The sequence below is a fragment of the Myzus persicae genome, unplaced genomic scaffold (assembly GCF_001856785.1).
Source record: "Myzus persicae strain clone G006 unplaced genomic scaffold, MPER_G0061.0, whole genome shotgun sequence".
Classification (NCBI taxonomy): Eukaryota; Metazoa; Arthropoda; class Insecta; order Hemiptera; family Aphididae; genus Myzus; species Myzus persicae.
Window position 1 is genome coordinate 1878 of NW_019101061.1, and position 15912 is coordinate 17789.

The 15912-nt window shown below is 27.6% G+C and overlaps 3 protein-coding genes across 3 annotated transcripts in view; 2 read left to right on the top strand and 1 right to left on the bottom strand.

The window, feature by feature from the left end:
- Positions 1-2996, top strand: part of LOC111027580 (zinc finger MYM-type protein 1-like) — a 4414-nt gene extending 1418 nt beyond the window's left edge. The window contains exons 3-5 of the mRNA XM_022305987.1: positions 112-228; positions 330-446; positions 510-2996. Coding sequence (XP_022161679.1) covers positions 112-228; positions 330-446; positions 510-2995 — 2720 coding nt within the window. The 3' untranslated portion in view covers position 2996. The remainder of the gene's footprint in view (positions 1-111; positions 229-329; positions 447-509) is intronic.
- Positions 2997-3801: 805 nt separating this feature from the next.
- On the bottom strand, positions 3802-5747 carry LOC111027579. Its single transcript, XM_022305986.1, has 3 exons — positions 4902-5747; positions 4599-4819; positions 3802-4261 (listed from the first exon to the last, which is right to left on the bottom strand). The coding sequence occupies exons 1-3, from the start codon at positions 5455-5457 to the stop codon at positions 3917-3919; spliced, it is 1122 nt and encodes a 373-aa protein (XP_022161678.1). The 5' UTR covers positions 5458-5747; the 3' UTR covers positions 3802-3916.
- Positions 5748-7679: 1932 nt separating this feature from the next.
- On the top strand, positions 7680-14568 carry LOC111027578. Its single transcript, XM_022305985.1, has 7 exons — positions 7680-7940; positions 8004-8204; positions 8299-8373; positions 13627-13713; positions 13778-14025; positions 14111-14268; positions 14392-14568. Exons 1-6 carry the CDS (start codon positions 7739-7741, stop codon positions 14237-14239), a joined length of 942 nt encoding a protein of 313 aa, XP_022161677.1. The 5' UTR covers positions 7680-7738; the 3' UTR covers positions 14240-14268; positions 14392-14568.
- The last annotated feature ends 1344 nt before the right edge of the window (positions 14569-15912 follow it).

The following is a 15912-nucleotide window of genomic DNA, read 5'->3' on the forward strand; positions in this document are numbered from 1 at the left end:
GAACCAAAAGGTAATAATTAAATAATCTATTTAAAACAATTTAAATTGGCTAGTTTTATTTTTAATTTCCAAATGAAATTTGTATTTTTTTAATTGAAACATCTATTTTAGATAATACTGGTAGTGAACAATGTATATTTGACTCAATACCCGATGATGATGTTATTAATTCTAATTTGTTGACTGAAATTCAAGCCACGTCTTACACTAATTCTGTTGAACCAAAAGGTAATAATTAAATAATCTATTTAAAACAATTTAAATTGGCTAGTTTTATTTTTAATTTCCAAATGAAATTTGTATTTTTTTAATTGAAACATCTATTTTAGATAATACTGATAGTGAACAATGTATATTTGACTCAATACCCGATGATGATGTTATTGATTCTAATTTGGTGAATGAAAATCTGGACAAGTTGTGCACTAATTGTGTTGTATCTAAAGGTATTTAACTAATCAAATATTTTATTTTATATTCATTTTACTTAATCAAGGTTTTTATTATAGATATAATTGAAGTTTCCAGTGTTAGCTCTACAACTGAAAATATAAGTGGTTCAAACGTAGAGAGTTATCTTAATAATATTTCTACTATATTTGAAAGTTATCCAAATGATCCAGCTTTAATTCCTACATCAAATATTTCTGATGAACAGTTTTCATTTATTAATTCACTTGGGCCTTGTCAACCTTTACAATCTAGTTTACCAGGAAAACAATTCCCAAAAAGAATGCAAGGAGAAAGACTGAGATCATTTCATGATGAGCACTACTTCAAGAAACTTCAAGATGGATCACTGGTTAAACGTATGTGGATGTCATATTCTCCATCCGTTGATAAAGTGTATTGTATTGCATGTAAACTATTTGGAACATCAACAGCTAAGAAAAATCCTTTAGCTAAAGATGGAATAAATGATTGGAAACATATTTCTAGAAGAATTTTATGCCATGAAACGTCATCTGATCATTTACAAGCGGTTTTAAGAAAATCTATGTATAATTCAAATCAACGGGTAGACGTTGGACTGATTTTAGAATCATCTAACGCTTATGTTGCCGAAAACAGAGAAGTTGTTAAAATTATATTTGAAACTATTATTTATCTTGCTCGGCAAAATATATCATTTCGAGGGCATGATGAGAGTTTAACTTCTTTAAATAAGGGAAATTTTCTAGAGATGTTAAAACTATTGTCAAAACACCATGCGTTGCTCTCATGTCATCTTAGAAAAATTGAAGATTCAAAAAACCACAATCGTCTGACATTTTTATCGAATGTAAGTCAAAATACAATGATTTGTATTCTTGGTGAGCTAATTCGTTCAAAAATTTTAAAAAGTGTTAAAAGTGCTCAAGTATTTTCTATTATGATAGATACAACCACCGATATATCCAACTTGGAACAATTTTCATTAGTATTGCGTTTTGTTAATGATCAAGGGATGGTAGAAGAGAGGTTAGTTGCTTTAAAAATAGCAACTGACTCAACTGGAAAAGGAATGTTTAACTTATTTTGTGATATTTGTGAAAAATATGGCTTGGACTGGAAAAATCAATTATGTGCTCAATCGTACGATGGTGCTGCTGTTATGCAAGGGCAATACTCAGGACTTAGAACATTAATTCAAGAGCACAATCCTCGAGCAGTATATATATGGTGCTTTGCTCATACTCTGAATTTAACAATTGTTGACACATGTGATTCTTGTACAGAAACTAGAAACTTTTTTGGTTATATTCAATCATTAAAAGAGTTTATGGCAGCACGTAAAAGAACAGCATTATTTATGGAACACCAAAAAAAATTATACCCACATGAGCGTGCTCGTCGAATGAAAAACTTTTCTACCACTCGATGGACATCACATCATAGGGTAATAGAAGTGGTTTTTGAAAAGTACAAAGCCATTTTGAATACATTAGAAGACCTCTCAAATATAAGCGACCGATCAACAGGCTCATTAGCAACCACTTTATTCAAAAATATTACATCTTTCTCATTTGTGTCGATAATGTTTTTAACGAAAACAATTTTTGAGATTACAACACCATTATCTAAATACCTCCAATCTCCAGCGATTGATTTTATGCAAGCCTTAGTCATGGTCGATTCTGTAAAACAGCAACTAACTAACTTACGAACAACTGAAGGAGCACATGAAGTATTACAAAATGCTAAACAATTTGCAATCGATAATGAACTTGACGAAACACAACTTCCTGAAATAAGGCTTAGAAAACGAAAAAGAATGTTTGATGAAATCTCTGAAGATGAAATAATTTCAAATCCAGTAGATAATTTCAAATCTAAAGTATATTTTCTAGTCATTGATAAAATAATAATGTCAATAACAACACGATTTGAAAAATCAAACGATATTCTTAAAGACTTGTCTTTTTTAACACATGATAGATTAATGAATGCCAATCAAGGAAAACCATGTCCTGACGATATGTTTAATTCTTTGAAAATATGGATTCCTCAGATTAATCAAGATGCACTACGCATTGAATATACTGTATTTTCTAAAAGTTTTTTAGAATTTCAATCTCAAATTAACCCAGATAAAGTTCACAATTACACTGACGACATTAATTTTATCAACAATAATGAATATGAAGATGATTCTGATGAAAATCATGAAAATGAAAGTCAAGACACCAACATAAACCGTTCTAAGAAAACAACACCACTCCAATTGCTCCAACTACTTAATTCATTTGACTTAATTACAGCTTTCCCGAATTTATACCTTGTATATAAACATATGTGTACCATTCCAACAACTTCCGTTTCTTGTGAACGGTCATTTTCAAAACTCAAACTTATTAAAACTAGACTCCGGTCAACAATGGCACAAAGTAGGTTAGAAAGTCTTATTTTGATATCATGTGAAAAAGATTTGACCAATTCTATTAACATTGATGAAGCAATAGATAAGTTAGCATTAACAAGTGATTTAATGAAGAAGTCATTACTTTTTAAATAATTAAATATTATTTGTCAAACATTTTATATATGGATAAATGTAATATATTATATTAAATTTTAAACATTACTGTTATATTTTAATACTGTACATGACGTATAAAAATGTTTTTTTTATATATAATATAAAATCACCCTTGGCATTCGAATTTAGGTGTAAATATTAATTTGAGGTGGGTGGGTGGGTGGGTTGGTATTCTGTATTTGGCCCCTGGTCAAAAAGTAGTTCGCCACGCCACTGTGGACGGGAGGTGAGGAAAGCGCCGTCCATGAGTTAATAGGTCTATGGAAAGTACGCTTCACCCATAATAAGTTCTCCAATCATCGGATAGCAGATACTGTCGAATTCTCAAAAATCGAAACGATAAAAATACTCAATGAAAACGGATTGTCATGATGCCGTCTAGACTATTCTAGGTTATGCGTGTTATTTTTCAAAATATTGCATTTTATACACGTTTTTATTCTATGCCTCTATGGTGTTGTGCGGTTTTATTGTTTCACGATTGTCACAATTCACGATGTATTTTGACAATTATTGACTGTTCTTTTTATGTACTGCTTATTACAGTATTTGGAACAAATGCAGTTTAGTTCCCACGCGATTTTTTTGATTTTTTTTCCACCAAAATATGTGTTTTAAAGCACTGAATACAAAAGTCTAATTCCAAAATTATCGCAAATCATTATTTTGGAAGTTATACCAAGAAAACTATAAAATAGTAATGTTTTAAAAAATACGTGATATTTACGATAAAAACATCAACAAAACTACATTTTGATTTTTTTTTTTAAAATTGTATGTGTTTATGATGAATGGAAATATGCATAAAGATTTTAAATATCGTACTTGATGTTTAAAAATTCAAAAATTTGAAATCAAAAAGGTTTTTTAATTTTTTTTAATTTTTTCAATATTACATTATAAATCTTCGTCATTTTCATCCGTTTCAGAAGACGCTTCATCATCACTTACCAATAAATTATTTTCTTGTATCGCTTTTGGATCATAGAGCTCACCAGCAAGTTTAAAAAATTCCGTCAGAGGTTCAATATTTAATATACGACACCTTTTCAGGAACATAAACTTAGCTAAATATCCACCATAAAACCGTTTTTTGCGAGAATATTGAGAAAGCGAAGCCTTTGCGTGACGCCACATTCCCTCAACAGTATTTGTGTGTGCTCCTGTTTCCGGATTTTTGAACTGAATAGAATGATTCACCGTTAAGTGAACAAATACTTCATCTTCCAAACATTGATAACTCTAATTAAACAAATTAACACAATATTACAACTAGATATCACAATATCCCTCGGCGGAACTTGTCGGTAATCGCGACTACCGTAAAAATTATAAAAAAAAATTATAAAAACTAGCAATAATTAATAATTCACTTAAGGAGGGAAATGCTCAGACATGCAATTTAAAATATCAATTATTTGATAAAGTGTGTCAGTGATGCTATGCTAGCGGCACTCGTCGCTACGCTCCTCGGCGCCGTCGCTCCGCTCCGCTAATCGAAAATATCCCCCGACATGCTGTGCAAAACCCCCTCATGTAGGTCACAGGGTAAAAACTAAATGTATTAAGGTATTTATACCTTCCAACAATCGCTGATAATTGTAGTCCCTGGTAAGATCCAATCATTGATTGCTGTTAGGAGGGTATCTTTATCTCGCTTTTCTACTGGTATTAAAAAACAATCCCCAGTTTCTCGCTGAACACCACCAAAAATCCATTGTCCATCTACGCGATGCCCGCGGTTATATTTTCTTCGACCAAATTTGGACTCGTCAATTTCGACAACTTGACCAACTCCACCTATTACATGAATTAATTACTTTAATAGTGTAAAAGAAAATGATTTAACTTTTAATTCTAAGATAGGTTATTTTAAACTTACCTATCTTATTATGATTTGTAATCATAGCCTCGAAGACGACTTCTCTATGAAACGATGACCAATCAACAGCAGTATGTTGAGCAATTTTAATTTGTTTTACAATAAATGACAATGACACATTTTCTAACCACAAATATGCAAACGATACAATTTGGTATAACGACAAATGCGATTTATGAAAAAATGTATCTACGCGAATCGATTGATAATAGTCGCATTTGTTTTTTTGCTTATTTATAGGTGCCCTACATCTCCAACCAAACCCGTCTAAAGAACGCACATCAGGGTATAATTTTAAATAATGACCATTTTTACATTTTAACACACAATCACGGGCCAACAAATTCCACGATTGCAATTTTTCTATTACACTTATTGAGACGGGGCCATTGGTTTTATGTTCAAATATATCATACAACTCAATAAAATTAACAAATAACATTTTAAAATGATATGTTGTCGTAACTGTAACAAAAACTGTAGTGATCTGGAGTATGCGTGTAGGCACTAACATAGCAATCCTCAAACAGTAATATTTAATACGAAAATAAAACATTATCAGTTCTATAACCTTTGGAAAGTCATTAATTATAAATTATAATAATGTTAATAATAACAAAATAAAATAAAATAATTAATTATAGGCGACAATCCAATACGAAAACGTAGAAAAGCAAAATGTACAGCGTTTCGCGCGCATGCATACGTAAATGCGTAAAATCGTAAACTTTGGTAAGATATAACTTCCAAAATAATGATTTGCGAGGATTTTGGAATTAGACTTTTGTATTCAGTGCTTTAAAACACATATTTTGGTGGAAAAAAAATCAAAAAAATCGCGTGGGAACTAAACTGCATTTATACCAAACTTTTAAAAGTTTTAAAAACTCATCATTGCTTTGCCAAATCTCTCCCGTCTGATGCAAGAACTTTATTTAAAACAGTTAACTCTAATAGAGGGATTCAAATTAGATCAGTTTCTCCAGGTCTCTACTATCATTTTGGGATTGCTAATGGCATACATAATTATTATAAAAAATATATCAGCTCTATTGATGATAGTGATATAAAACTAGTTTTTGGCATAGATGGATTACCTCTTGCCAAGAGTTCAAATAGTACTTTTTGGCCAATTCTTTGTTATATTAGACCAAACGATAAATATGTTTTCCCCGTTGGATTATTTTGGGGTAATTCTAAACCAGATGATAGTAATGATTTTTTGCAAGATTTTTGTGCAGAATTGAATATATTATTAACAGATGGTATAATATTAAAAAATTCATTTGGTATTTTATTTAAAAAAAAAGTTTTATTAGATGGTTTTTGCTGTGATGTCCCTGCTAAATCATTTGTTTTATATTGTAAGGGACACAGTGGATATTTTTCATGTTTTAGATGTATGGCAGAGGGTGAATATATAAAAAATAAGGGGGTAAGATTTCCAGAATTAGATAGTCAAAAAAGAACTCATATAAATTTTGTAAATAAACTTCAAGAAGAACATCATACTTCTGAAACATTGTCTAATCTTTGCTATTTACCTGGTATAGATATAGTCAAGTGTTTCTCTGTTGATTATATGCATTTGGTATGTTTGGGAGTGATCCGTACATTAATAAAACTATGGTTAAGTCGGGGACCTTTAACTGTTCGCTTACCTAATTTCAAAACCAAAGTAATAAATAGTTATTTACTTTCATTAAAATCATGTATACCACTAGATTTTCCACGGAAACCACGTGCTATAATTGAAGTTGGTAGGTGGAAAGCAACTGAACTAAGACAATTTGTATTATATGTTGGACCGATTATTCTAAAACATCATCCAAATTCTAAATGTTATAAACATTTTTTTTTTTTATGTCTTCATGTGGCTATGTATATTCTTTTAAGCCCTTGTCATGAGGAATATGTCCCATATGCAAAATTATTATTAAATTATTTTGTTAAACGTTATAAAGAAATATATGGTATACAATGGTTAACACACAATGTCCACACTCTGCAACATATAGCAGATGATTATGATACTTTCGGGCCATTAGACAATTGCAGTGCTTTCCCATTTGAAAACCACATGAAAGTTTTAAAAAAAACTGTTCGTAAGCATCATCAACCTTTGCAGCAGGCTGTAAATCGATATAATGAAATAAACAATTTCAAATGTATGTTTGATGAATCGTCTCAAATTATAAATAAACCTTTTATGAAATGCTTAAAACAACATAATAATGGTCCATTAACAGGTGATTGCTTAGGACCACAATTTAAAAAACTTGTTTTTGGTCAGATCATAATAAACACTACTTCTTCAGCAGACTGTTATGTTGGTACAGCAGACGGATCTATAATAAAAGTTGTAAATATTTGTTATGATTTTAAAAATAAAATTGTGATCGTTGGAAATTATTTTTTAGATAAGTACAATGCTTATGAAAAGCCTGTACCAAGTTCTAAATTAGGTATTTTTAAAATAAGCAATCTATCAACTTGTTTAAAAAAATGGGAAGCAGAGAGTATAAAATGTAAATATATGGTACTTAATATATCTTATGATCTAATGGCCATGCCTATACTTCATACCATAAGAAAAAATAATTAATTATTTTTATTATCATTTTAATTATATCTTTATTATTTTTGTTATTATTCATGACTTATTAGCAATATAAAATAAACATCAATATTTTAATCAATTAATATGTGTATACCTATATAGGAATAAATTTAATTTTAATGTTAAGGATATATTATTACAACCTAACTTATGTTTGATGTTAATTTAAACAAATAATTGTAAATATTTAAATAGCTTTATTAAGGTACATAAGAAAATGTTCTGGAATGTGGTACATTTTCTCCAAGAAAATTCAGTAGAAGCTGTACCAAGTGAATGGTACAATGATAAATTAAAAAAGTGTGCTTGGCCAAAAGATAGATCTAAAATCAAAATGTACATTGAAAAACAACGTCAAGTGAACACTTATGAATTTAATTTTTATGCTGCGAGGATTTTAAAGGGCGGTGAAAATATTGGTAAATACATATGTGGATAACTATATTGTTTGATCTTATTAACTGGTATGTGATATTTTTTAGAAACCTTGGTTGAAGCTCGTTCAAAATCTAAAGATGCACAATTCATATCAGAATTATCTGAAGATCATAATCATGCTATCAAGAAAAGAAAGAAAAAAAAAAGGTACGATACAAATGTCATCTCCTCACCTGAATCAATGTCACCAGTTACTAAACATTCAAGTGATGATGATGATTGTCCAACTTTAAATACTTCATTAGGTACTATTACTTTACATATTGACATTAAATAACTTTTAGCTAAAAAAATATTTTGTATAAATTTATTATTTTCTTATCAATATATATATTTTAGACTTGTTTTGCTCTTCAGATCATTCCCAATCATTTATTTCTAAGCCTATATCAAGCAGTACTCAAAAAAGAACTAGTAAGTATTAATATTTAAGTTTTTGTTGAAATATTAACAGATAGGGTAACTTGTATAGTTATTGGCACCTTAAGAAAAATCTCAGTTTTATCCCAGTCCCATGTGCTACCAATCAAAGATTTAACTTATCTAATAGTATCAATACATTGCAAATGTTGTTGTCTATTGATATGTTTAATAAAAATGATTCTGTGTTCGACTACAATTTTTTTATTTGTAAATTTAAAAATAATAACACTAAAATATAGTTATTGGCACCATTGGATGTAAAGTTGGCATTGGCAGGCACAGTTATTGGCACACCGTTTTTAAATTGTATTGTTCATAGGTACTTAGGTAGGTACATTTTTCAAATTAATAAATTGTTTATCCATGAAATCTATAGGTAAGATTATATAAATAAAAAGTTAGGTATAATGTATATGTATAATTTATAAAATGCATACCTACCTGTAAATTCTTAAATATTTATTGACAAAACATGGGTATAATATAGTGGTGTTTCAACACCAGTGCCTATTTCAAACCAAAAAAAAATAGTGGTGTTTAATTTTATAATAGGTAACAATTGATATTTCCTCTTTACTCTTCAGTTCAAAATTTATTTATAAAAACAAATGACAACTGTTAAAATATAATTAAATTAATAAAAAACATAATAGGTAGTTGTAAGTAAAATTAATATTATGCGACTAGAACTTTTAGCCATCAGTATCAAAGACAGTACTTAATAAATAAAAAACAATAAAAATGTATAATACATTACAATAAAATTTAAAATATATAGTATGTTATATAATATATACCTAAATAAATGAAATAAAAGAACTGTTATAATTAAATAGATATAAATAAAAATAATAATAAAATAATAGATTACAATTAAATTAAAAACAAACATAATTGGTAGGTTGTAGGTAAAATTAATATTATGTGACTAGAACCTTTAGTCATCAGTCAATAAAGACAATACTTAGTAAATAAAAAACAATTAAATAAAAATATAATAACAATAGGTTATTTTTTAATAATTCTCTACAGTTAAAAACAAATTAAATAGGTACCTAGTTTAGTAAAATGTGATTAAAATATAGTCATCAGCCTTGAGGAAAATCTCTCTTTAAAATTAAAATTATTAAAAGTATAATATAGGTACCTACCTAAAGTATGGTCTAAATCATGTTTACCTCTTTTTCACACATATAGCAAATAAATAGTATATTATCATCATTATAAAGAAATTCCCAATCATTATCTTTGTTAGTACACCTCTTATGATACTTATTATTACAAAATGTACACTCAAATCCTATATCAGATAAATCACTACTGCTTATAGTTCCATTACATTGAAAACATTCACCAGTAGTCTTTGATGAAAGTGGTGAATCATCATTTTCATGTATTTTTATACGAGTGGCGTTGCTCTCATTAGATTTTTCGGTTGAAAATATTATAGATTGACTCGTAATTGTTTCTACTGGTTTTTTTTTTACTGATGGTTCTAAAAACAGATTTCTTACAATTTGTCGTTTTCGATTTTGTGAATAAGGTTGTTGAATCACTTTATTAGTGAGTTTGTTTTGTTTATCATCATATTTCTTTTTTTTCTTTTTTTCTTTTTCCTCTTCAATGTTTTTTTTTTTTATTTGCCTTTTCTTCGTACAAGTGTTTCCACTTTTGGGATGTTATAACAAAATATGGTACCCTTTCTATGTCACGTTTACCCTTACGCTCTGGTGTTATAGGCCAAACTAAACAAGTTTCTAAAGGAGACAGATTCATTTTCTTAATCATAGTACAAGGTTGCTCATTTTTGTCTTGAATTTCTAAAGTTCTATTTGATGATGGAGTAATATTATAGTTGTCAGTTGTATTTTGTACATCATTATCGGTTATATTGTTTGGTTCAATCCTTTCTATGATTTCCATATTTTCAATTTGATAGTCATCAATATCTTCAGAAATATAGTCACTGTTATTGAATATAGCACTTGCATTTTTTTCCACATCATCATTTTTAGTACTTTTTTTTAATTTTTCATATAACCTATACAGTATATAAAACACTTCAGCATGATTTTCTTTTTCAATAACATTCTGAATGTTATTAAACTTTTCTATTATTTCAGAACCAACAATTTCAGTAAACTGATTATATTCTAAATTATTATAGTCTATAGAGTCAATAACCATATTTTTTTCTGTAACAGTTAATTGTTTATTTTTCCCAAGACATTTCCTAAAGTCAATTTGGTCTGGATTCCACGGAAAAAGACCGCATGCCTTAAAACCATTCATTAAAATGTCAGGTATAATTGTTTTATTTATCACTTTATCTAAAATAGGGGCAAAATCTTTTTTAGTAATTGCACAGTGAGGATTTTCATTGCGCCATTCGAATACACCCTTTTTCCACCCACCTTTTAGTGGTCTAAACGCTGCTACGTCTGCTGGCTGTAGTATCCTGGTTGCATTAGGGTAAAGAGCAATTAAAATTATTTTTAAATTATTGCATAAGTTACTAAGATGATATGTAAGATGGCTTTTATGACCATCGACAAATAATATTACAGGTAATTCTATACCACTTTGAATAAGAAATGGGTGAAACACGTTTGCAATAAATTCATAAAATACATCAGACACCATCCATCCTGAATCTGAACGTCCAATACCCCAATTAGCAGGTACAGATTCAATAATATTTTGTGGTATTCTTTTGTAGTTATATATTACCATTGGATGACATGTTTCTCCAGCTGCATTGAATGTAAACATTACCGTTAAGTTCTCTTTAGCATTACCGGTAGCAACTTCATAAACATCCTTGGCTCCTTTCGGTCCAAGAACAGACTGTGTTTTGGGGCACAAAGAAAACCCTGATTCGTCTCCATTAAAGATCCTGTGTGGGTCTTTTAAAATATGATCCAAATTCTCATCAGTTAAATATTGGTGAATATCTGTAAACCACTTCCTAATGTCTAATTCACTAAGATTAGCACTGGCAGCAGATACATGCTCACTGGTTCTAATAGAAATAACAGGATTACGACGGAGAAATGCTTTATACCAACCAACTCCTAAATAAAAATAATATAAAATATAAACATAATTTCAATTGTTAATCAATAAAAATATTTACCAGGTAAATTTTCTTTGAAAGGAGTTGTTCTTTTGTTATTGTCCAAATACTTTTTAACACTATATTGAACATCTTCTCTACGCCTAGGAAATCCTTTTCTACAACTTTCAATAATCCACTTAACCAATAAACTTTCTTCAGCTTCAGTTAGAATAGGGGCTGAGCCACATTTAAATGTTTTGTCAGGGTTCTTCATACGGAATTGTATAGTAGATCTAGCAACTCCAAATTTGCTGGCGGCCTTTTTTTTAGACATTCCATCATGAACAGCTTGAATCGCAGATGCTATATTATCTTCAGAAAATGTAGATGACTTTTTTGGCATTTTTCTAACCATAAAATTAACATTATGTAAAGTATAAGAAAATAAATGTACAAATTGAATAGGATAATATAATAACCAAATAGGTATGGTATAATACAGCATTATTACCAATAAAGTCATTTTAATATGTAAATTATGTTCAAAATTTAAGCATTAATAGATTAATAGGTAGGTAGGTACAAGGTAGGTAGTTAAGTATATTAAATTAAATATCTATTACATAATTGAAACATAATAATACAAACCTACCTAAATCTAGAAAATTAAAATTAGGTACCTACCTATATGTATAGTACCTACAGTATTTTATTATATTTATTGCAATAAAAATATATATTAATATTATTTTACAAATATAAAAACTTAATAGATCACTATTTGATGTATCTAAGAATTTCATAATTTTTTAGGTAAGTACTTACCTATGTGTTTATTAATAAGAACACTATAAGGGAAAAAACAAAAATTAGGGCAATTTATTTGAAAGCTTTATACAATTTCAAATGCTTTCATATTTTTCATTTAAATAATATAATAAATGGCAATAACTATATTATAGGTACCAATATTTAATTAATATTTTTCATTTAAATAATATAATAGATGGCAATAACTATATTATATAAAAATTACACAAATTCTATTATTGGCACCCCATGCCAATAACTAACCAAATAGAAATATACAATATAGTTATTGTCATCTATTATTTTATTTAAATGAAAAATATGAAAGTATTTAAAATTATATAATCGAGCTGTATATGTTTTTAGGATTCAGAATCAACAAAACATTACTGTTTGCGACCATTTATATACGAGTAAATGCTTATTTCTTAACAGTACTCTATCACGATTTTAAGTAATATCTTACCTTTTTTGACGTCTTCTTCAGCAACGGTTTTCGAATAAAATGTTGTATCTTATCAGTCACAGAACAATAATAACATTTGGCGCAAATATAAATAGGACAGTGTGACCAATAATTTAAAAATTAATAATCTCTTTAAAATCTAACACAGCATTATTTATTAATAAAAGAAGTTTGGTATGCCAATAACTGTACCCCTGCCAATAACTATACAAGTTACCCTATATTAATATATTTATTTTGTTTTTAAATTTGATCTTATAAAAGAATCAACTAAAATAGATAAATACAAGAATAAGCCACTATCGATGACTTCTATAGACATTTCTGAAAACATAGATCAACGTAATAGTAGATATAAATCTTATCTAAGCCTACCGACTGAACTACTGGCAAATTCTAGTGAAAAAATAGTTTCTGAAGAAAATAATTCAAGCTGTAAGCTTATTTTTGTTAAAATTATTTTTAATTAATACCTTATCCATAATTCCCTTGTAGTATTAATTAATTTAAATACTATGGGGATTTGAATTCAAATCTATCTTTTTCTAACGCACATGCCACATATGACATTATAGATATGGTATATTTCCATCATACTGGATTAACCTATAGTAAATCAATAAGACTTTTGAAAACATATTTCGATTAGTTTACTTCTACATTTTTGATTTTAATTTTATCCTCTTAAATACTAAAAATTCATTAAAAAAGATTATATTTCAACTGTTGACTAAATCACAATATCAAAAATGTGAGGCAATCTCGAGTTGGCTTTGGGTTCTTATTGTTTCACTGGATCTACCAAGTTGAAAATAGAACATATTTAACATAATTATTATGTTGTTGGTAGCAGGTGTGTTAGAGAAAATTGGTTTTCGATCCCAATAACTAATTAATATCACACTTACAGATGGTGTGGATAAATTAAAAGAAAAAAATTCTCAACATATGCAAAATTCAATGAATAATACTGCTAATATTAATATCTCAGAATTTGGTATGTCTAGTTCGCATAATAATTAAAACAATATTATTGATACTTCTTTTTCAAATTATTGTAGCTGATCAAGTTTTTTCAAAAATGGATTATTTTTACAAACGAATGTACAACTTTATGGCTTTTAGCAATACAGAATTTCAAAATTTAGCTCAAGGACAAGAAGAAATAAAAAAATTAATCAACACTGCCAATATAATTGCTACTGAGCATTCAGATGATTTTGAACCATATTGTTGGCCTATTTCTTCATTTGAAGAGCTTGAGGAGATAGAGAATAAGCTTGGTGACAGAGATTTTAAAAACAAACTTGTAAGGTTTTAAAGAAACAGTACACAGTCTAATAATAAAATATAACTAAATAGTTTCAATAAATAATTTTGGTTTATGTTAACAGATTTTACAGCTGGGTAGAATTGGAGGAAAGACTGCTAAAGAAATAATAAAAAAAATCATGGCAACCATATTTTCAGATGCTATTCTAAATCAATACTCATATACTGGTTTCAAAGGAAAAACCATTTAATAATCTTATGGTGAACAGAGTTATATTTGGTATGTTATGCAAAACATAATTATGTTAATTATGTAATTACATAAATTTATTTATGTATAACCATTAACCAACACTTCAAAATTGTATTTATTATTTTTATAATATTGTTTTTTTTTTCTCAGAAACAGTCAGAAAAGATAAACGGTTCTTCAATATAACAGACAATGAAATTGAACAATATTTAAAACAGTGGATTTCTCAAGCTCCTTTCCGCGGAGAATACGCTAAGAACAGAAAACTAAAGAATAGATTAACATGTGATATAAATAACACAAATTAATCTATGTCTTAACTTTATATTTTAGCTTACAATTTTTAACTTTCAATTAAATATTAATAGTTTTAACTAGGTTTTTTTTAAATAAAGTTTATTATGATAATAATATTTTAATGCATAAAATATACAATATAACCTATGCTGTGGTACTTTTATTATTTAATTATCAAACATATTTACCATAGTCCATGCAGTCTACTGGATAATTACACCTATTATCCTTATTTTCCATGTAAGACACTATAGTATTTTGATTAAAGTAAATATATATGATTAAATTAAGTAAAGCTATTAATTTTTAATTCAGAACTATGTATAATATTAATATTAATACCTACATAAATATATACATTTACAATATATTTAATTATTTATGATATTAATATTAATACCTACATAAATATATACATTTACAATATATTTAATTATTTATGATATTAATTATATGTAATTCAATTTGTTTATTTATTTAAAAAATTGTGTTTTTTTTATAAAATAACTTTATCATTCTAATGATATATTAATGAAATGAATCATATTAAAGTTTAAAATCAATTAACCTAAAAGAAATAATAATATTTTCTGTAAATCCTACACCAAAGCATTATTGCTTATGTTTGTTATGAAATTTATAAATATATTTAATATCATTTGGTTTTTGAAAAATATATTAATATACTCCAAGTATATATAAATACTGATCATGAACAATGATTTTGTAAGTATAGTACATTTGTTGACAAATATTTGGCAAAAGTTTGTTCTTAATTGAAAACATAATTTTTGAAGCACATAATGAAGTTTGTCAAACATTTAATTGATGTTTGCAAGTGTAAATACAATTTTATAGGAATATTGTACAATCATTAAAAAAATTAGCAAATATTTGACAAATAATATTTAAATGTTGGAACATTTTCTGGGCAATTAATTTTAAAATATTGTACAATTTTTGACTGATATTTGGCCAAAGTTTGTGTTCAATTTTTATTGAATAATATGATCTGGTTCAAATGACATTTATCAAACATTTGGTTGATATTTGCAAATGTAAATAAAGTTTTATAGAAATAATGTACAATTTTTAAAAAAAACTAGCAAATATTTGACAATTAATATTTAAATGTTTTAATGTTTTCTGGGAAACGTCATGAATTACGATAGCAGATGTTTTAAATATGCAATTTTAACAAAATTTAATGAAAGAAAAAATAAAAATAATTTTAGTATTAAATATTTTAATTTTTTAGAAAAAAAAAGTGGACTTAATTTTAATTGTATTGATTACCCTACTCCCATTAACCAAATAAAAAAATTTGAAAAAATTAATAACTTATCTATTAATGTTTATAGTTGTGATGATAAA

What these genes read in the sequence shown, in the direction of transcription:
- LOC111027578 (XM_022305985.1), top strand. Translation starts at nt 7,739, where the DNA reads ATGTTCTGGAATGTGGTACATTTTCTCCAAGAAAATTCAGTAGAAGCT. An exon ending in AACTTTAAATACTTCATTAG is followed by an intron (nt 8,205 to 8,298) that starts GTACTATTACTT and finishes TATATATTTTAG; the next exon opens with ACTTGTTTTGCTCTTCAGAT. An exon ending in GAGATTTTAAAAACAAACTT is followed by an intron (nt 14,026 to 14,110) that starts GTAAGGTTTTAA and finishes TTATGTTAACAG; the next exon opens with ATTTTACAGCTGGGTAGAAT.
- LOC111027579 (XM_022305986.1), bottom strand. Translation starts at nt 5,457, where the DNA reads ATGTTTTATTTTCGTATTAAATATTACTGTTTGAGGATTGCTATGTTA. An exon ending in TACAAATCATAATAAGATAG is followed by an intron (nt 4,820 to 4,901) that starts GTAAGTTTAAAA and finishes TTCATGTAATAG; the next exon opens with GTGGAGTTGGTCAAGTTGTC. An exon ending in TTATCAGCGATTGTTGGAAG is followed by an intron (nt 4,262 to 4,598) that starts GTATAAATACCT and finishes TTGTTTAATTAG; the next exon opens with AGTTATCAATGTTTGGAAGA.